General features: G+C 38.1%; 5 protein-coding genes across 9 annotated transcripts; 4 read left to right on the forward strand and 1 right to left on the reverse strand.

Annotated features, from left to right (window-relative positions):
- The first annotated feature begins 29 nt into the window (after positions 1-29).
- On the forward strand, positions 30-3,639 carry LOC105164998 (late embryogenesis abundant protein). Its single transcript, XM_011083872.3, has 2 exons — positions 30-1,037; positions 2,325-3,639. Exon 2 carries the CDS (start codon positions 2,664-2,666, stop codon positions 3,264-3,266), a length of 603 nt encoding a protein of 200 aa, XP_011082174.1. The 5' UTR covers positions 30-1,037; positions 2,325-2,663; the 3' UTR covers positions 3,267-3,639.
- A 1,182-nt stretch (positions 3,640-4,821) lies between these two features.
- LOC105165102 (Tetratricopeptide repeat (TPR)-like superfamily protein) lies at positions 4,822-7,917 on the forward strand. Its single transcript, XM_011083976.3, has one exon. It carries the CDS (start codon positions 4,882-4,884, stop codon positions 6,829-6,831), a length of 1,950 nt encoding a protein of 649 aa, XP_011082278.1. The 5' UTR covers positions 4,822-4,881; the 3' UTR covers positions 6,832-7,917.
- On the reverse strand, positions 7,274-10,797 carry GEX1 (gamete expressed protein 1). Of its 2 annotated transcripts, none has more exons than XM_020694890.2 (8): positions 10,569-10,797; positions 10,376-10,438; positions 9,209-9,716; positions 8,534-9,121; positions 8,271-8,397; positions 8,000-8,186; positions 7,773-7,920; positions 7,274-7,687 (listed from the first exon to the last, which is right to left on the reverse strand). In XM_020694890.2, the coding sequence occupies exons 3-8, from the start codon at positions 9,697-9,699 to the stop codon at positions 7,429-7,431; spliced, it is 1,800 nt and encodes a 599-aa protein (XP_020550549.1). In that variant the 5' UTR covers positions 9,700-9,716; positions 10,376-10,438; positions 10,569-10,797; the 3' UTR covers positions 7,274-7,428. The 2 variants fall into 2 exon arrangements, with proteins under 2 accessions (XP_020550549.1, XP_011082169.1); XM_011083867.3 differs by having other exon boundaries at positions 10,376-10,441.
- Positions 10,798-10,995: 198 nt separating this feature from the next.
- LOC105164996 (coiled-coil protein) lies at positions 10,996-13,649 on the forward strand. Of its 3 annotated transcripts, none has more exons than XM_020694892.2 (4): positions 10,996-11,132; positions 12,063-12,357; positions 12,512-12,691; positions 12,900-13,649. In XM_020694892.2, the coding sequence occupies exons 2-4, from the start codon at positions 12,079-12,081 to the stop codon at positions 13,509-13,511; spliced, it is 1,071 nt and encodes a 356-aa protein (XP_020550551.1). In that variant the 5' UTR covers positions 10,996-11,132; positions 12,063-12,078; the 3' UTR covers positions 13,512-13,649. The 3 variants fall into 3 exon arrangements, with proteins under 3 accessions (XP_020550551.1, XP_011082171.1, XP_011082172.1); XM_011083869.3 differs by lacking the exon at positions 10,996-11,132 and adding an exon at positions 11,178-11,493; XM_011083870.3 differs by lacking the exon at positions 10,996-11,132 and adding an exon at positions 11,179-11,474.
- A 920-nt stretch (positions 13,650-14,569) lies between these two features.
- Positions 14,570-19,112, forward strand: LOC105164994 (las1-like family protein). 2 transcript variants are annotated; one of them, XR_848064.3, is made up of 10 exons: positions 14,570-14,816; positions 14,922-15,013; positions 15,203-15,274; positions 15,382-15,488; positions 15,639-15,694; positions 16,477-16,651; positions 16,922-17,008; positions 17,167-17,457; positions 17,731-18,792; positions 18,868-19,112. XR_848064.3 is itself a non-coding variant. In XM_011083866.3 (9 exons), exons 1-9 carry the CDS (start codon positions 14,655-14,657, stop codon positions 18,567-18,569), a joined length of 1,881 nt encoding a protein of 626 aa, XP_011082168.1. In that variant the 5' UTR covers positions 14,570-14,654; the 3' UTR covers positions 18,570-19,112. The 2 variants fall into 2 exon arrangements, 1 of the variants encoding a protein (XP_011082168.1); XM_011083866.3 differs by having other exon boundaries at positions 17,731-19,112.
- Positions 19,113-20,490: the final 1,378 nt, after the last annotated feature.

Below are 20,490 nucleotides of genomic sequence, written 5' to 3' on the forward strand. Positions count from 1 at the left end.
TTTATTGTTATATGCTTAGGGTTCTAAGAGGTTAGAGAGTTTTGGCAGGAAGAGAGATGAAGGTTGGAAGGGGGCAGGGGTGTGATGAGTTTAGGAGATTGAGGAGTGTGAATCAGCGTCAGTCTGCAGGCTATGGTGAGAGCATGGTCTGTGCAGGGCTCGCCTTTTCACCCTTCAATTTTTTCCCCTTTTCTGTTTTCAATTTAAAGTGCTTTCTTCAATTTGGGCTAAAAAAGCAGCGTTCTGTGCCTGCTTGATGGATTATATGAAATCTAAAAAAGGTAGGAGACATTTTTATGTCAGCTTTAAAGTGGATGAGATCTAGTTCACAATTTGTGAACCAGATTTTTGAGATGGTATTCGGTTTGTTGAGTTTCAAATGGATAGACAACTTTAGTGTGCAAACTTATTCAAAGGAACAAATTTGTCAGCCTTGGGTTGGTGGTTGGTCGTTTGGCTGAAATTTGCATCATGTGATTACTGTTGATTGGTGAATTATTCTGGGAAATATGATGGGTAGTTCTGGGCTACCCATCTTCTCCGTTTACATCGATTCCTGTGAACCTGTTTCACAGACTGATTATGTCCTCAAACTTGAACTTTGTATTTCACCATTTATACCAATGCTTTGCAGCATTGTGGATGGATTTTTGATGCATGTCCTTGTTCTGAATGGAGATCAGACTGCATCAGGAGCACCAGAGTAAAGTATTCAAATGTGTTCAAATAATCTGACAAAATCTCGTAGTTCTTATACTGAAAAGCAGAATTTGCAGGCCCAAATGCAGTCTACTTTTTAATGTGAGGATGCTTGATTTCTGATTTTCATACTTCTTGTTTGGAGCTCTCCTTGCTAGTTTATTTCCTCTCTCTCTCTCTCTCTCTTCTTGCTCGCACAATCTTCTTCTGAATTTTGTGAGAGGATTTTTAATCAAGTTGCAAAAGCCCACATTTTGCAGCGGCCAAGGAAATGTTACCTATCCTGTTGACTACATGGAGAAGAAAATCCATTTGGGAGGCAGCACTGTTGCTTGGAAGTAAGTTCATTTCATTTGTAGCACATTAGCTACTTCCTGGTCCACTTTTACATGTTCAAGTTCAACACTGAGAGTCCTATTGCTGCATAGTTAGCACCCATGCCAGCACCAGAACCAGATCCTTATCCTTATGATGTTAACAATTGCAGTAAGTTCTTCTGTTTAGGGTTAAACATTGGTAGTTTCTGGAGGGTATATCTGTTGCTTTTCGGATGGAAGTGGTTTGCATACAGATTGAACCTGATGGGCATTGAGCATGCAAATTGAAATTGAGATGCATCTGGGCAGGGCTTATCTTAGCCGTGTATAGGACTGTTACAGTGGAAAAACTGTCCGACTTGCTGTTGTCTGCAGAAAGTAGCTCTCGAACTTTTCTGTTGCCAACTGAAACTGATTACAGGAAAGAAAGAAGCATTTTAGACCAACTACTGTAAGAACTACATGCTCACATGGTGAAGTCACTTGGTAACAAAGCCTTGACTATTTTCTGAAGTTCTAAATAATCACCTTTTTAAAGACAGCAAGGGTGGACAGCTCTTGATTTCAGACCACATGACGTTGATCCTCTGAGGCCAATCTTCTTCAAGACGCAGAGTGAAATCTGATGGCCATTTTCCGGCCTTGAATGATCAGCTGAGCAATAAGCTCAAGTCTTCCATAAGACAACGGGACATTTTCATGTGAGAATGGTAAGTGTTCAAGACCACCTCCTAGAGACTACCGAAGCTGTACAATGATAAAGCAGGAAATTGGAACTCTGTGGCATTCATCAAAATCATTCGAAGAAAGCTTTGACTCTCTTGGGCCCTAGAGAGTGTTAAAGAGACTGCCAGTGAGACTGATGAATATCAGAGCAGAAGCTTCGGCGTTTGGCCAAAATAAAAAATGGAGGTGTCTGTTTATTCTCTTCTTTTTGGGGAATTAGGTGTCTATTTAGTCACCTTCCTTCTAATGTAGCACTTGAAATGACTGCAACATCAATTTAAGTTTCTGAGCAAACTACAAATCTCTTAACATCTTAAGACATTGCTGTTTCCGAAGTTAAAAGTCTACCAGAGAAGCCCATGCCTCATTGTGTCTGTGTTGCTGACATTGTACTCACTGTTCTTCCAGAATGAATTCCTTTTATTTTGCAACATCGATGTGTTCATTTTATTTTGATATGCCTTGGTTGTTAAATTGCGAAGATGTTCTGTCGATCCATCAATTCTGTAGTTGCATTATCGTTTCTGTTTTAAAAGTTGGGATTTATATATGAATTTGAGCCGGTCCCTCATCTTTCCGCAGGTAAAAGGCTGTCGGAAACTTGAGCAAAGAGTCGTGAAAATTAAGGTCCAAAAGGTGTGCATCACGCATTCCTCTCTGTATTAAAGTTTAACCATACTGGGGAAGCATAATCCAGAATATATTACATTAGATGGCTTTCTGCCTAGGAAAGGAAGATACCAAAACCTTCCCCGCCCATTAGAGCTAAGTACCCCTCAACACCCCCCCTCCCCCCCACCCCCTAACCACCCACTTTCCCTTCCCAAATCTGTCTAAATTCCTCATATCCCTTCAATCATAAAGCACCACAAATCTCACAGCTTCCATGCCTAATGTTCTCTCTTTCAAACCACCTCCCAAATGCCAAAGCCAAAGCAGTTTGGTCCCCGCAACCACACCAACCCACTAATCTGGTGCGCGGCAATTATCTGTGCCATAATCTCCGTCTTGGTGATCATCACAGGCATTTTTGTCTTCCTCGGCTATCTCACAATCAAGCCAAAGGTCCCCAAGATCAGTGTCGGCAGTGCCTCCCTCGACACCATATATTTTGATCAAACCAGCTTGCTCACAGTCCAAGTCACGGTGGTGATCCGGGCTGAGAACGATAATGCAAAGGCTCATGCAAGCTTCTCCCACACCAGGTTTGCCCTCAACTTTCGTGGCCAGACCATAGCCTACTTGGTGAACGACCCGTTCAGCGTCAGCGCCAACAGCTCCGTGGACTTCAACTATGTCTCTCAGTCAAGTCCAATCCCACTGAACCTGGAAGCATCAGAGGCTGTGAACTTGTCGTTGAGGCAGGGAGTGATGGTTTTCGAACTGAAAGGGACTACGAGGACCCGATGGAGAGTGGGGCTAATTGGCTCAGTCACTTTCCCATTGTATTTGGATTGTCAACTCCGGTTGCCAGTTGATAGGAGCACTATATACCCAAGATGTAGCTCCAGGTCTGAAAAATAAGGTTGCACCAACAGGGTTTCTTTTCTTTCTTTTTCTTTGATGTGGTTCTCAATCCCTTGCCTGGTGGCAATCAAGATTGTTTTGGTTAATAACATAGCATCTTCGCAGTTTATACGTTATTATGGTTTCCATCAACATTGAAGTTCAGATACAAAATGTTGTGCTTTGTGGTACGTAACTAGGCTGTCTGAATTTAGTCAGAATGTTGCTGGTCAGACCTTGTTGGATGACTATGGAAAACGATCAAGAAAATGTAGTTGAAGGATGGGGCAATGTAGACCACTCCAGAAGCAGCTGATTTTCAGTTCAGTATGTTTTGGTGGAGTTGGAGATGTTACGTGCAATATCCTTCTATTTTAGGGGAAAGGGTAAACTACAGTGGACTCCCATAAGGTTTTTCATACTTATAAATACTCCGTCGTTATTTGAAAAATTACAAATACCTTTTAGAATTAACGGTTATCTAATAAATACACTTTATAATGGATTGTCTAGAGGAGTATTTGATAGATGATCATTTAATCAGACGATATTTATAATTTTTTAAATAACGAAAAAATATTTATAATTATGATAAAATTCAAATGAAATGGTAATAATTTACCCCTTATTGCCAAAAAAACAAGAAATAAATTGAAGGAGAAATGACAGATTTGTTTCTCTGCGAGGATTAGAGGCGGATTTGGGCTTAAAAACATCTGGGCCAGCCTCTCAGCCCATGCACGCATTTTCTTATCATTAATATGTTCCTAAACCTAACTTAATTGATCGATTTGGATGTTCAATTCCAAATTGTATCCCACTTTGTGTTTCATTTAATACATACACACTGTGTATCTAAATCATATTTTTATTTTTATTTTTTGATACTATATATATTAAATGCAATATGAGATCTGATAATATTTGAAATAGAAATTCAATCCGCCAATCAAAACATCAATTTTGTACGTTACGTTTAGTGGAAAATTTTCTATCTTGAATTGAATTTGGGTACACTTAACTTATCAATGGGTAGATATATTGCACAAATTATATATATTGGTGTGTAGAGTCTGATCAAACATTACGTTCAAGTCCAATAACTACTAATTTATTTTTTTTCGAAGCTAAAATTATAAGTATACAATATTTTATGGGTATCATGGAATAAATAATCGACGAAGCATCCTTTATTATAATTTAATCAAAACAATATCAATAGAAATTGATTTTGAACACAGGAGATTTATTCCAACTACTTAAATCTTATTTTTTGCTACTATATTTCTTTTCAAATTATTTTGTAGACGTTCCCAAATTTTTTTTAAAAAAAAAATCAATTGATAATAATATGATGATCATTTTTTAAATTATAAACTAGTCAAATAATATATATCCAATTAAGTAGATACTAATAGGATTGGAGTTAGAATTTTTGTTGAGCAAAGATTTGATAAAGTGTCATGAGAATCACATTTTAATTAGAAAATGATAATAAATTAGTCATAGTTTTCTTGAATTAAATCAGAACTATTCTTCTAGAAAGAGCTTAAAAGGGTAATGCTGGCATGTTTGGTCGGGGGGAGGGTAGATAAACTTGTTCACTATCTTCACGAAGAAACATTAAAAAACAATGGCTGTTTCTTGTTTATCCCTCTCAATAACTAATTTAACTGTCACTCCACCCACAAAATCTCTAAAGCAATTACGCACACAAAAGTCGCTGAATTCAACCCTAAAATCTCTCTCCAAATCAGGCAAACTGGACGAAGCTCTTCACCTTTTACTGGAATCCCATCAATCCAGAACCCCTTTTGGACAACCTAATCTAGAGTCCTACACCACGCTCTTACACGCCTGCATTTCAAGAAAATCTTTGAGCCATGGTAGGAGGCTTTACCTTCATCTTCTTCAATCCGAGGATGACACAGATCTTCTGAAGAATCCCACTTTAAGTTCCAAGTTTATAACTCTTTTCTCAGTCTGTGGCCAGTTGGATGAGGCACGTCGTGTATTTCGATATGGAGTCGAGGAGATGGATCGTGTTCCTGAGTCGGTTTATGTGGCAATGGCAATTGGGTTTTCCAAAAATGGGAATTTTAGGGATGCTTTGCTTATCTACTGGGTAATGTTGTCCAAGGGTGTTGAGCCGGGGAATTTTGCGTTTTCAGTTGCTCTCAGGGCTTGTTCAGGTATCCCGGATATTCGGAATGGTAAAGCTGTGCATGCTCAAATTATAAAGGCACGTGAAGAACCTGACCAAGTGGTGTATAATGCTCTTTTGAGATTGTACACCGAGTCCGGGAGTTTTGACGAAGTGCTAAAGTTGTTCGATGATATGCCTGACCGAAATGTTGCCACTTGGAACGCATTGCTAGCTGGATTTTTCAAAAACAATCAGGTTGTTGAGGGTTTGCAAACATTCCGGAAAATGCAGAGAGAGAAAGTGGGGTATAGTTGGGTTAGTTTGACTATAATCTTGGCTGTTTCCGCTCGCTTGACAGCACTCTATATTGGTAAAGAGGTGCATGGGCAAATTGTCAAATCAGCAGAGTGCCCAGATGTTCTTGTGCTGAATTCACTTTTAGATATGTACGCCAAATGTGGTTTAATGGACTGTTGTAGGAAAGTGTTTGATGGAATGCCATTCAAGGATTTGACATCATGGAATACTCTGATCAATGGTTATGCAATCAATGGTTGGATGTCAGAAGCTATGACAGCATTTGAGCAGATGTCTGAGGCTGGATTTAGGGCAGATGAAGTGACCCTTATCTCGTTGTTGTCCGGATGTAGTCATGCTGGCATGACAAATGAGGGTCGGATCCTCTTTGATAGAATGAGGACAGAATTTGGAATTGATCCTAATTTGGAGCATTATGCTTGCTTAGTGGATATGTTAGGCAGGGCTGGGAGAATTGAGGAGGCACTAAAGGTAGTGAAGAAAATGCCTATGGAGCCTAGTGGGAGCATTTGGGGGTCATTGCTTAATTCTTGTAGGCTGCATGGGTATGTTTCACTTGCAGAGGTTATAGCAAAACTGTTGTTTAAGATTGAACCTAGCAATCCAGGAAATTACGTAATGCTGTCAAATATATATGCAAATGCAGGGATGTGGGACAGAGTTAAATTGGTGAGAGAACTCATGGAGAGAAGGGGAATCAAGAAGGAAGCTGGTTGCAGCTGGGTACAAATTAGAGATAGAGCACACGGTTTCGTGGCCGGTGGGGGTTTTGAATTTCGTAACTCAGATGAATATAGGAAAGTTTGGAATGAATTAACAAAAGAAATGGAGAAAAGTGGATATACACCTGATACAGGAGTTGTTCTTCATGACATTAACGAAGAAATGAAGGTAGAGTGGGTGTGTGGTCACAGTGAAAGGCTCGCGACAATATTTGCACTGATTCATACTGGTTCTGGACTGCCAATCAGAATCACAAAGAATCTTCGTGTTTGTACAGATTGTCATGCTTGGATGAAGCATGCATCTAAAGTAAGCAAGAGAAAAATTATATTAAGAGACACAAACCGGTTCCACCACTTCCATGAAGGAAAATGCTCTTGCAATGACTATTGGTGATGGAACAAATCAAATTTGAACTACTTTATTTACGAGATGCCACTGTAAGCTAGCTATCAAATCAAACAGAGAAACTTTCAGCCTGTTAATCTGTGTTCAGTGTCAAATGCAGCCTCAGTTCTCACACCAATGGATGGGCATCAGTGGATCTTCTGGAGTTTGATGGTAGAAGTCAGTGAAAGAGTTGCTTCGGATGGTTTCAGTAACAGACATTAAAAGTTTTACACCTTTGTCAAATTGCGGGTCAATCAGATGGGAGTCCACTGTTAAGCAAGAAGCTCAAACAGCTATAAATTGGTATTGGCATCAACAAGTAAGAATATTGCATAAATGAAGTTGCTAATGGGAGGATCAAAATCAGTCAAATATACAGACGTTGAGTATGATTAAGATGATGCCTTGGCTTACCATTTGGTAATTCTTAGACGTGATCTGGATGAGATTGTGGAAAATTTTCATCAGATAACAATGTATTTGGTTCAGATACAACAACTATGATTCTCAACGTTTTGTCTTGTCCTTTAAATACACTATCATGAACAAGGTGTGGTAGAAGTATCAAGAGACAAGAGGGAACACTGAGAGGACCAAAAATTTCTAATAACGCCTACGGAGGTTATATCTCTTAGTGCTTGAGCTGGTGACCGAGGAATTCTCCCCAACTTCTTCAGGCAATAAATAATCAGGATCCTCCAACAAGCCCACATCTTCTGGTAACTCTGTATCAACCCATGAAGACCAATTTATCTCACTATCAATGTCCGTGTCCCATGACAATAGCTCTTTGGTCCTCTGCATGCTGTTCACCTTTTCCATTATTGCCAATAGCATTTTATGGTTCAGCATCTCATAATCTCTGGATTGTTTTTGCAGAAATTGAGTCAGCCAATCTGATCTGTATAACTTAGTTTACTATCTTATAGAAATTTTGAACTTTTTACCTGTAGGTAAAAATGGCGTATAGATACTGGATGGATGCTAGAAACCCAAAAAGTAACCTGACCATATGTATTATCCTTCCTTGCTCTTCAGCATCGGTCGTTGTATACCACAGTATTGTTACTTCAATCAAGAATGTTAGACACAGACCTGCAAATAAACACCAACGCCAAGCCGTTTAAAAAAGCTAATAGACAGACATTAAGTTTACAATAAGGAAACTATTTACCTAAATACAGCCTGTGTCTCACATTGTATGCGTGTTTTATACTAGTCAGCATGTAGATGATGAAGATTGCAACTGAGTATACAAGGAACGCGATGATCACTCTTGATTCGAACAACATGGCGCTGTGCAAGGCAAATAGCTTGTCTATTGCAACAAACATGCTTGCTTGCTTTGATTCGAATGCTTCCTGCAATGAGAGGTAGAAACTTTGCTTAGGGTCATACAAATTACTGTTTGAAAATTTTGAACTTTTTGTAGGAAAATCACTAACCTGAGCTGCTAACATCAGTTTTGAGTTTTCCACTAGATGATCATGAGACTGATGAAGTTGCTTTTGCCTTTGCAGTAGTTCTTCTTGCTGTTTTTGCCCAAACTCAACCAACTTTTGCAGAGTTACCCTATAAATTTACGAACACGTGTTTGATTTAACAGTTCAACAAACTGCTGCTACTTGTTTTGGAAATCACACCGTTCATTCATATAACTTTATCAAGATATAATAACGAAAAAAAATACAACAATATATGAATTTACCTGCTCTCTTCAAGGGCCTGGGACTGAAATTTGGTGAGAAAATGGAGACCCTCAAGAGCTACAGACTGCCCATCAAGAAGTTGTTTCTGTTTATCCAAGGATGTCCCTGCTATATTCCCAATATCATCAGCTTTACTCTGCAGAGTTGTCATCTTAGAAAACATTGCATCCCCAACTTTGCCAATCTCCTTCTCTATTTCAACTGCTTCATTTCTCAAATTCACAATTTCTACACCCAAATTTTCATAAGAATCCTTAAGTAAAGCCATTCCTTGTGCCAAATTCTCCTTCATTGTAGCTTGACCTTCACTCAACTCCACCTGAGAAGCTGCTATTCCCTTGGACTGCTCATAAACTGCTTCAGAATATCTCAACACTGTGTTAACACGATCCTCCACCATTCTCGATGTTTCTGCAACTTGCTGAGTTCTTACATCTATCGAAGCCAAAGAGTCGTGTACCTTTCCTGCATTCTGCAGTAAAACCTCTCCCTGTTCTTCTATCTTTCCTAATTTCACTTCTGCGTATTCAGCAGAACTCTTGAGTTCATTCACCAATCTCTCCGTTTGATGCTTAAATGCGTCAGTCCTAGAACAAATTCATGAAATGCTAGAATCAGAAGACTGAATACAGACGATATGATGCTAAGTTTCAGCATAAGAGAAGTACACTTACTGCAACTGGTGACATATGGAGTTTGTCTCAAGAAAGTACTGAAGATAAACTTTGTGAGCATCTCTATCAAGATTCTTCAAGCAGTTCTTCATGGCAGATTTTGCATCACAATAAGGAAACGGTGGTCGGCCCGTGTGCTGCTGAAAACAGTTGCTGAGATGCCAGGCCAGTCTAGACCGTAATTCTTCATCAGCAAGGGTTTTTGAACATCCCTCAAACACATTCAGGTAAGCAGCTTGCCAACAAGTATTTGGGACGAGCATTTTACTCTTAGCATTCTCGATCAGCTGGACGCCCTTCCGATCATTAAGGGCTTCCATCGAGAACTCAGAGACAACATCCTTGTAAACCCCCTTGTTCCTTGGAATCTGCTCGTTTGCATTAGTCTCTTTATCGGAAGAAAAGAACCAACTCCATGACAATCGAGTTTGTGAAGACAGTGCTAGAATCCAAAACAAGAGCAAGAACTGATGGTAAGGGCGATGATTCATCGTAGCTGTATTCCTACCTGCAGTACATTCCCAACCTAATTCATTAGTTCACTACTTTAATCCATCAAAACACTCATTCATCGATCAAGTAAGAGTTAAATTTTTGCAAAAATTGATAAATTTATTTATTCAAAAGAATATTTATTTTTCCTAATAAAACCAAAAATAAGATGAATTGTAGAGGAGAGGCCACAACATCAATACGAAATCAAGGGCTTTACCTACCAGATACTAACCTTAAAAATACAGCTTTCAACCTGAGTTAGACCCTTTGCATGTCAGTGATCAAATTTCAGATATCAAGAACTGCATTATGTAACAAGGCAGATGTTCTAATATTTCCTAAAAAGCTGATTTTCTTCCTTTTCGAGCCCTCCTTTCCAAATTATTCCATAAAAACCATAAATTTGTCTGAACAAATATGCTTTCTACTAGTCTGAATTTCGAAGCATCAAGATCCATCTAACCAAACAATCTGAATAACGCGGAAATTCGTTCATCTGATATATTCTAACAATCTAAAATCCCATGCAATGAAAAAAAAAGAAAGAAAAAAACAATTCAAAAATTGTTCTCATGAAACAATCTGAAAACGCATGAATTACATGAAACAATCCGAAAACGCATAAATTTCCTTAATAGCTAAATTCACGCATGCAGAAGATTTGATACTCACAGAATTCAGGGATTGCAGAATCAGCCCCAGAGAAGTGAGGTCAGAACGAAAGATAGGCAGGAACTGCTGAAAAAGAAGAAAGAATCACAAAAGGAAGATAGAACAAAATTAGAAACAACAACTTAAAAGGAAAATTCGTTTGTCGAAGTGGGAGAATGAGAAATTCGGAGAGACTCAATCCTCAGTTCCTCACCCTCGAAATCGAAACGTTGTTTTCAAACAAGTTTCCATTTAAGGAAGCGTCCTCTCCAAGAGTCGTTGGTCGTTATGTTGCAGATCATCGTACGCGCCAAATCCAGCCCATTCTTGACTATGGGTTCTTGGGCCCATTTCATCATTCTTGATCAGCCCACTATATGTTACGAATTATGACCTGTTAAAGTTCATTCATAGTATTCGCTTTGTTTTCGTCAAGATTAGTCTTTTCCGTATTAATCTTGGGTAAATGTTTGACGTCTACGTTTCACTGGAGAGAGAGAGAGAGAGATGTGGGAATTGGCATTTAGCAGACGCAGAAAACAATGGAGATGAGTAAGCGGGAAAGGAGGAGGTAGCAACAAGTGGATGATGTGATGGCATTGGGAAATGGAGGAAGAGGGGGGGATATTGAGAGAGAGTGCGTAACGTAACAGTGGGTTGTTGACTGTGTTGGGAGGAAGGTGGTGGGTCAATAATTAGTCGGCGGCAACTTTCTCGCAGTCGTAGGTTGTGTTAATCTGCAGAGAAAGAAAGGATCATATCAACACAGAGTTACAGGGTTGGTTGGTTGATCCTCATCTGATTTTCATACTTTTTTATTTTCCACATTACTTTCGTATGTTTCCATCAACGTGTCGCTATTCTTGCAACCCGACGTGTCACCACTTTCTCTCCTCTTTCTTTCCTTCTTCTCCACTCACTATTAAGCTTCAGAACTTCACCAGCCCATAAACACTATTCTTGTCAGGACCCTTTTCTTTCACACTATCAAATCCTCTCTCTCCTCTCTCTCTCTCTCTCTCTCTCTCTCAACTCTCTTTCTCTACATTTACACACTCACACACACATTTATATGTGTCTGCTTTCTGTATTTGTGATGAACTGGTGTGGATGAGAAAGGGTGAGTGGTGAATGCCGGGGTCAGTTGTTTATTCTATCTAAAGAATTCTTGCTAATGCATGAATGAGAAATTAAGGGTAGAAAGTGAATGGATTAAAGGAGCAGATTGATTAGGATGATCCTTTCTGAGGACATTACTTTCAGTTTCATTCCTTCTTGAAGATGAATTAGCCTATCTTTTCAGTTCTCCTTCACATATAGTAATAGATGGATTGCGGGTTTTTATTTTACACTCCTCTGAATCAAAGACTCATTTACATGATTTTATAAAACTTTCTCTTTCTGAGTAAGAAAACATTTTCTTTCCACTTATGTAAGTGAGGAAAGAAGGAAGTTAGACCATAGAATTTGCCAAGTAGAGTGAATCTTTGGATGAGTAGAGCTTCAAAAGTACTTTATCAACTACACATCATTGGTTCTCTTTGTAACTATTTGGTCTTTGATGACTGTTAACTACATCTGCTTTGATTGGATTAGCTCGCCGCACCGTAAATTGTGCAACTTTTGACATTTCTGTTGTCCAAAGTCCTGTATTTCTTCACATTGTCTTTCTGCTATGCATAGCAGCATTTGACTTATGCAATCACAGATGGTTTTGGCGGAAAATGCTCTGGTATCAGCTCACCGGTGTAGATGATCTGATGGCCCTGTTGCTTGAATTGTTGTCTTTGGTAGTGGGACTGATGGTGAGGCCTTTCTCGCTAGTTAGGCTATCCTTTCAAATCGGTGTGCAAAGCATTTGTTTTGTGGTCCAGACCTGGATAGAAATGCTGAGAACTGTTGTCTATCTTCATTTGGTTATATTCTGGAGACTAACCATCTTGGCAATGGCTTTGTTATCCCTCCCCGTACGAGCTTTTGCTGCATTGTATCGAGAAAGAATGGTAATTTACTTCAACTTTGTCATGTTTCAACACACGCTGTTTCTGTGAAATTCTAGGATTTAGGCCTTTCGATCGATATGTATCAAGCACGTACCTTTGTTTGTATAGCTACAGAGTATTAGGAATTATTAACGTGGGAACAGCCCATATGCAGCTGGAGATGCAAATCCGTAGAATGAAAACCGAACTGGAAAATGCCTTCTGGGATAGGAAGGAACTGAAGGAACGACTCCAAATAGCCATCCGAGAATGTAAAATGATGGAGGTGATGCTGAAGGAACTTGAAGGTGAACACGATGAGGCCATTGTTAAAATTGAGCTGTTACTTGAGGAGGTAAAACTATCAACCTGCACATTTTCATAACAGTCCATGTTGCTTAATTTGACTGTCTAAAACTCTTGCAATGTTAAGAGATTCATGTTCTTACTCTATAGGAAACTGAAACATTTCAGGCAGTTTATAGTCTTTTCTTATTGTTATATCCGCTACAATTTGCTTCTCCTATCACTTTTGCTGCCAGTAATTTCATTCATTCCTACAGGTTCAGGATTTGAAGGATGAAATCCGAAGGTTAAAGGAGATCCAGGGAAAAGCATTCTGGGAAAAAAGAGGCCAAGCAGACACGGGAAACGGCTCTAGCATTAAAAACAGCGATCATTTTAGGACATCGTTATGTAGATCTGGCCATCATGACAAAGGGACAGAGGATGCAACGCATGATCTCTTAAAACCAGGATCAGAACCTCATCGCCCTAGTCGACCTAACACTGATTTTATAAACTCAAACAATTTAGTAAAACATGATATTCTGTCCAAACAGAGGGAGGTTGCTTTGTCTCGAAGCCTTTTCAGTGCAGTGTTGTCACTCATAGTGGGGATTATCGTGTGGGAAGCTGAAGATCCATGCATTCCTCTCGTGGTGGCTCTCTTTACCGTTGTCAGCATGTCGTTGATAAGCGTGGTCCGGTTCTTCTCAACCATCAAACACAAACCTGCATCTGATGCCGTTGCTCTCTTGAGCTTCAACTGGTTTATACTTGGTACGTTAGCGTATCCAACGTTGCCAAGAGTTGCTCGTTTGCTGGCTCCCTTCGTTTCGAGTATGCTCGAGCGAACATTCAAGGGATGGTTGTTTAGCTCTAGTTCTATGTGATATTTTTGGTTTTTGCAAGGTTTGATTTCTGCAGATGTAGGGTTAGTATACTCTTTTTGGGACATGTATTGTACATAATGTGGATCATGTTGTTCTTGGCTATTTACCTTCAATTTTAGTGGTCTCACACCTCTCAAATTCACTACTTCTGTACAGTATACCATATTTTTACTGAGATCAGGTTTGATTCAGTTCAATTAATTATATCATAATTTTTATTATAATTATTGTTTTCAGAAGAAAATTGTACACTACTTATATGTTTGAGTTTCAACAAATTAATCCAACTAGAAATTTTTCTACAAAAAAATCAAGGTAAATTACAATTACTCCTTACGAGATTTAGTATAATTATGAACACCATGTCGTTATTTGAAAAATTACAAATATCCCCTTCAAATAGAAATTAATTATGTAGCCATGGACGGTGTAGTGGACATTACTAATTTACCCTTACTGAATTTTTTTAAAATTATAAAAAAAACATATTAAAAAATATAGAAAAAATGAGAGTGAGTAAAATAAATAACTTATAGGAAATATTAGTTCATAAAAATATTTAAAAAATTATAAAATATATAATTATAACTTATAATTCAAAAGGGCATTTTGGTCAGTTTATCTAAAAATTTTGATAAAAACCTAAGGATCGTTGTTAGACGAACGTCAAATTCATGGAGTATTTATAATTTTTTAAACAACGAGAAGTTATTTACCCAAAAAATCATGAATATAAAATGCTAGAAAGAGACAAATCTAGTTTAAAAGTAAGATGGTTGTACTCAATTTTATTTATTTATAATTCTATTCACATTAAATGCGCATTATGAAATTGTAACATATAAATTTTAAGAATTATTTTGTCAATTATTGATACAACTATATAGTTATTATAGATTGAAAGGTTATCGGAATGTGGTTAATTTGCAAAATTTCAAAACCAAGGGACCCAAGAATAAATTTATTCTTGCTCCTAACACTGAACCGGCCGGTTCAAGTAATTCTTTCTGTTCTTTCCGCCCAAACCGGTCTTCTCTAAAACCTCTCTCAACTTTGCTCTTTGAGCCCTAAAACCCAACTTTCTTTCACTCTGATTCTTGAATCTGGAGACGGAGAAGGGAAAAGGAAAAAGGAGTGTGGGAGATGGAGTGGCTAGGGTTTATGGAACCCGTGCCTGACGACGTCGTAGAAGACAAGTCCCACAGCTTCAAGCTGGTGCCATGGATGAGCTGGGATGAATGGAAGTTTGTGAGGGAGTCCCTTTTCTCTTCCTCTCCTGATTCCGTTGCTTCTGCGCTCCAAAGGGTAAGAATTTGATCAGATATGGAAAAAATCCTTTCTTGTTGTTCTACTGCCTTTGTGTCTATCTTGCAAAGTTTTTAGCTCTTTCCTCCGATGGTACGTTTGTAGATATCCACGTGGAGGAGCAGAGGATGCACCGCTATGGCGATTGAAGTTACTGCTTCCATTGTAGAAACTCAGCAGCAAGATCCTTTCTTTAGGTTATTCTTGTACCGGAAAAGCATTTTCATTGTGTAATGTTGTGATTCTGTACAGAACATTAACCAATTCATTGCAATGTATGTGTGTGTCGGGGGGTGTTAGGGACATAACTAGGATATATGTAATGAAAATGCCTGCACTTTTGATTGTATATGTGCTTACTTTTAATATTCTTGTTTTGATTGTAGAAATGACTTGAATGAAAGTGCTTCACAGTCTGAGGAAATGCTGGCCATGCTCTACTGCATGGCGATTATGAGGTAGCAGTTCGTTTCTAACTTTTTTCTGATTGGTTAGTCTACTGGGTGTTTGTGTATCCAGTTGAATGTCACTCCTTTGTTCTAATTCTCCTTTTTGCTCTCTGAAGGCTTGTAAATGGTGTGGTTGAGAAGACCCGGAAGAAAAATGAAATTTCAATAGGCGAAGCAGCTGATGCCATTGGCATTCCAAGAATGCTCATTGATATTCGTCATGGTGACTACCTTATGTTTGTTCTGCTCTGAACTGGACTATTGGTTATTTCTCTTTAATGTTTTTTATCGATGAAATTGCTTCTTACATGTTCGTATAATATTTTGTGTTCTTGTAACGTTTAACTTGTACTTGGTGTTTGAACATCTGTAGAGGGTTCTCACCGTGATCTTCCTTCTCTTCAACTGGTTCGTCTTGCATCAAAAAAGGTAATTTTCAGTTTAGATGTTCTTGTTGGTTGTGTCATATTATATCCTGAAGTTGCTTTCTTGCACTTTGAGCTTTCTGTAGAATGTGGTATGCTATTCCTGTTTTAATACTAAAAACCCATGTGTTTATTGTGCAATAATAAGCTTCTCTGGGTTAATAAATGCTTATGTTGCTTTTATTTTTGGAAATCCTTTATCTGAGATCAAAAGATTTGTGTTGCTATGTTAGTAACTAGAAGCAATGTGGGAGATCTTCGTAAATGAATTCTTTATTCAATTTCTTCAATCAAATATGCCTGCATTAAGTAATACCTCAAAATTTTGAACTGTGGTAGAAACACACTTGTTGGAGAAATGGCTTTATAAAAATCATTCTATCTTGTTATTAAAGAATAATGCTCTTAGTAGTTAGTCCTTTCTTATTTCATACATGTTGCACAAACATAATCTACTTAATTTTCTGAGAAAGCTCAACCCATTTAATATGGAGGCCAGTAAAATATCATTATGGAATGGTGACAAAGAAATCAGGAAGAGAATTTGCTCAATCAGCTATCCACATATTTCTTCTATTCTACTTGATTTAGAAAAGATTAAAAGAAAAAATAAAAGGAAAAGGGAGAGAGAGTTTATTGGACGTCAATGTAAACTTGTTTGTTGAAGAAGAGATTACATTGGCCTCTGTTGCGCTGTTTATTAAGTTTTATGCATCCATTATTATATCTTTACAAAAGAACTGTACAATCTCATTCAGTTGCCTTGAATCTTTTCTAATTATACAGGCACTTGATTGGTTGGTATCATATTACTGGAAACCCCAAGAAGAGGCAATTCCTACTCAAAGCAACCAAGCTGCTAAGCTCAGGAAAGAAATCAAGCGCAGACTACGGGAAGTCGCACTTTGTCTGAAAACAAAACAAATGGCAAAATCTAGTTCTTCACATGTCAAGGGAAAACGTGAGTCTGGTTTGTGCTTTGTTTTGTTGAATTCCAATACTTTTGCCATCGGTAGATATCAACTTTGGATCCATGAAGCATCTTCATTGCGCCCTGTACCAGTGGGGCAGCCCTGTTGTTGGTTATTACAGCTTGCATCTGTGCAGTAACTTTTTCTCCATATTAACATCAAACCATGTCTAGGTTGCTAACAGTATCCAATTATCCTCTGAATGTATAAAGTGACAATTTATGAGGTGTTCATTTCATTTTCTTTGCTCCCATCGGCAGGTGTTAGACAAACGGAACACCTATATGGACGTAGCAAGCTTCTATTTCTTATGGCTGGGAAGACATCACATTCTACTAACCTTGCAGGTTAATTTTCAGATTGAATATTTTAAGTGAAGATTGCCATGTTAGATATTTAGCAACTTGGTAATCCATTAGAAATACAGCTCCTATATTCATACTGAATTTTACCCTGCTCCAAGATCTGTTTTTTCCCTAATGCTTGCAATGCCTGTATGTTTCAGGTTCTAAGAAGCAGCTTGCCAAATCATTGAAAAACATCCTACGGTTGTATTCTTCTCTTTCTCCAGAAGTAGTCAATGTTCTCTTAGAATACTTGTTGAGTTCATTAGGCTCATCCAACTTAGCAGAGCACCTGGAGGATTCGCAAATTGTCAATGAAAATAAGCAAACTGCATTTGATGATTGGAAATCTGTCGTCTTGAAATTGTCAAGAAAAGAACCAGAATTTCTTTTAACACTCACTCAGGCAGTTCTTGAAAAGATGGAGAATCATGAGGCCAATTATGGAATAGGTAACAATTATTTGATTTCAATTTAAAGATTTATCCTTTGCGGTGATACAGTAGCTTCTGATTCTGAGAATGAATGTCCATATTTTACAAAGCCAAATTACAGTTCATATGATGCTTAATTTGATGATCAGGTCCACCTTACAATTTTGAAAGTACTGTTAATTCATTACCTAAGTAATATATTCAATCTACTACGTTGAAAATCTTTGTTGAAGGTTGTTATAGTTACTTCAGACATCCATCATAGAATTAATCCTTTCAAATCTTCCCCAGATGGCCATCAATCTCCTGAGAATTCCACCAACACTCACCGATTTGAATCACTGTCATATTTGTTTGAGTGGCTTACCGGAAATCTGAAGACACTCTATCCTGTTCGACAAAAAGAATCGGCAGAAAGCAAAGATTCTAAGACAGAGAAGCATCTGCAGAAGGCAACTGTACTAGGATTTCTGCGCAGATGCCTTTTGGTGTCCCCTCCTGGCAACAGGAAGCTAATGGGTGCAGCCCTTACTCTTGCGCAGCAGACTGGAGATAGGTCTCTACTCCATAAGCTAAAGAAGCTTGCTTTACTGGATCTGTCAACTTCAGAAGCAAACTCTGTCTACTCTTCTAATGAGACCATTCTTTCCGGAGAAGAATACTCCATTCGGCAGGCTGAAGAGAAGTTTGAGTTAATCAGACAATTCCGGATGCAGAGCAAACATATAAAACCAAAACAATCTGCGATGGAAACTAAGAGCAAATGGGCTGTGGCAAAATCATGGAATCCATGCCCCATTGGCATGCTACCTCATACAGTTGGCTTTTCTGGTCGACTTCCAGTTCTTGACCGCGTTAATGAGTGCACAGAAGCAGCAACATTATCAGATAGCAAAGAAAATCGCCAACTGAATCGATGTGGCAAAAGAGACGCTGAGACTGACATTGAGGAAAAGGCTAACACATCTGTTAAGAAAATGAAGGAAACTGAAGAAGATCATGTGCCACATTATCAGGGTGATATCAGCTCACAAGGTGTTAAAGGTCATCTGATGATTGATGGGGTGTGGAAGGAAGTTGGAGAGGAAGAGTTGCTCGCCCTTACATCAGCTGTAAGATTACTAGTTTAACAATTTCAACTAGTATACTTAAACTTATAATGCAAACTTAGTCAATATTGTTGAAAAGAAGATGAGAGCGACACTATAGATCTATGAGAATTGAAAGTAAAGCAGATTGTGAGTCTTAAGGGAAGGAGGGACATTATCAGTTCAGAAGTTGGTTTAAAACCATTCGTCATACCTGGGGTGTGAAAGAGTTGGAGACGGAACGATACTTGCCCTTTTATCAGCTGTAAGTTCGTTGTACCTTGATCAACTAATGGTTCACTTGTAGGGCGGCCATGAATTTTGTCTTACGCAACTGCAGGTGAATGCAGTGGAGAAAGAAACTAATCAGACAAACACTGCCAGCAGTTGTATTAGTCACACTTATTGGATAAAATTTCTTCTTATGTATGTATTTTGGCTACCGACTTCTGTGACCTTTTGGCTTCTAAACCAAGAGAGAGGGAGAGGGAGAGAGCGAATGAGAGTGGATATTGTTCAATTAGTACATGTTTCTTGGTGTAAAACCAATCTTTAAGCTGATTACATAAAGATTCATCTTTCTCACTTTTTGCCTATTCCTGCATCCTCTATTTTGTTTGTAACACAGGTTACATGCAATGAAGATTCAGAAATGACACAATGTAGAAGGTATGATTGTTTTAAGTCAATACTATGATCTCTCTTGCTAAAAGGAAAATCAACTTCTCTCTCCCACAATCAGTATCTCTATTGTGTGAGAGAGATAAACACTGCAACAATCCCCAAAACAAGCCAAGTCAACTGAAATATAGAGAGAAAATTCAAACTCAGACCTGTTTGGTAAGATCAGAATCAATTATGCGATACGTATAATTACTTGTTATATGATTGGTGTACAGTTCAAAAAAAGTGATCGATTGTAATTTGTTCGGCCAAACCTAATCTGAATAAGAATTTTCTCATGTATAGATGAGCATGCAAGCACCAGCAGTGGAGGAAATCCAGCAGGGGCGACCTGAGAACATGTTAGGACACAATGTTCAAGTTGCTGCCCTCATATGTTCTCATGTTGCCCCAGTTGGACATCACCACCAGTCATCACTCCTGCTTCTTCCCCTCTCATTTCTTTCTCTAAACATCTTATTACATCTATAATGTCTCCTACTACTGTACTATATATATATATATATATATGTGTGTGTGTGTGTGTGTATAAGTTATGTCTGAATTGATTAGTACAAGTGCACGAGTACTTTTCTGTTGCAGAAATCATTGGGGGTGTACTGCAATTGCTCATCCAAGTCATTTCAGTACAAATTAATTGACCTCCTTCCTCAGCAAGTACAATAATACATTCTTCTGGGCCGGATTTCAGCTTATTTGTGCCCTGGCCTGACTTTGAGTGGGCTGGTACTTCGTCACCAATCTCTCATATCGTCATGGGCATTGACCTGAACTTAATTGCATAAATTTGGGCCAAGTTTGGCCCACTTTTCAAAGTGGTACTCCCACCTCTTCTGCTTCTTGTATGGTTTTTCTGGGTAAATTTATAGTTATATTTGCTGAAATTGACATAATTATAAATATTTTTTTATTATTTAAAACATTATATATAATTATTGATTTTAATGTCTTTCTAGTAATGAGCCCATTCTATTAACTTCCGTTAAGTTGTTATCCAATTTTTGAAAAAAAATGACCAAAATATTCTTTTGAATTATAAGTTATAATTTTATACGCCTTTTAGAATTTTCTAAAATATTTTTTGACAAATATGCCTTAGTCACTATATAAGAGTTATTAATTAATTTTTATTTTAAAAAATACTTATAATTTTTTAAACAGCAATGAAATATTATATTATGTAGAATTTTAGAAAAAAAAAGAAGATTATGACGGTTGGAAAGCAATGTCTGAATTCTGACAAAAATTGAAGTGGAAAAAATGGTTTCGCCTTATTGAT

Source organism: Sesamum indicum, linkage group LG6, assembly GCF_026168435.1.
Source record: "Sesamum indicum cultivar Baizhima isolate 11 linkage group LG6, ASM2616843v1, whole genome shotgun sequence".
In the NCBI taxonomy this organism is placed as follows: Eukaryota; Viridiplantae; Streptophyta; class Magnoliopsida; order Lamiales; family Pedaliaceae; genus Sesamum; species Sesamum indicum.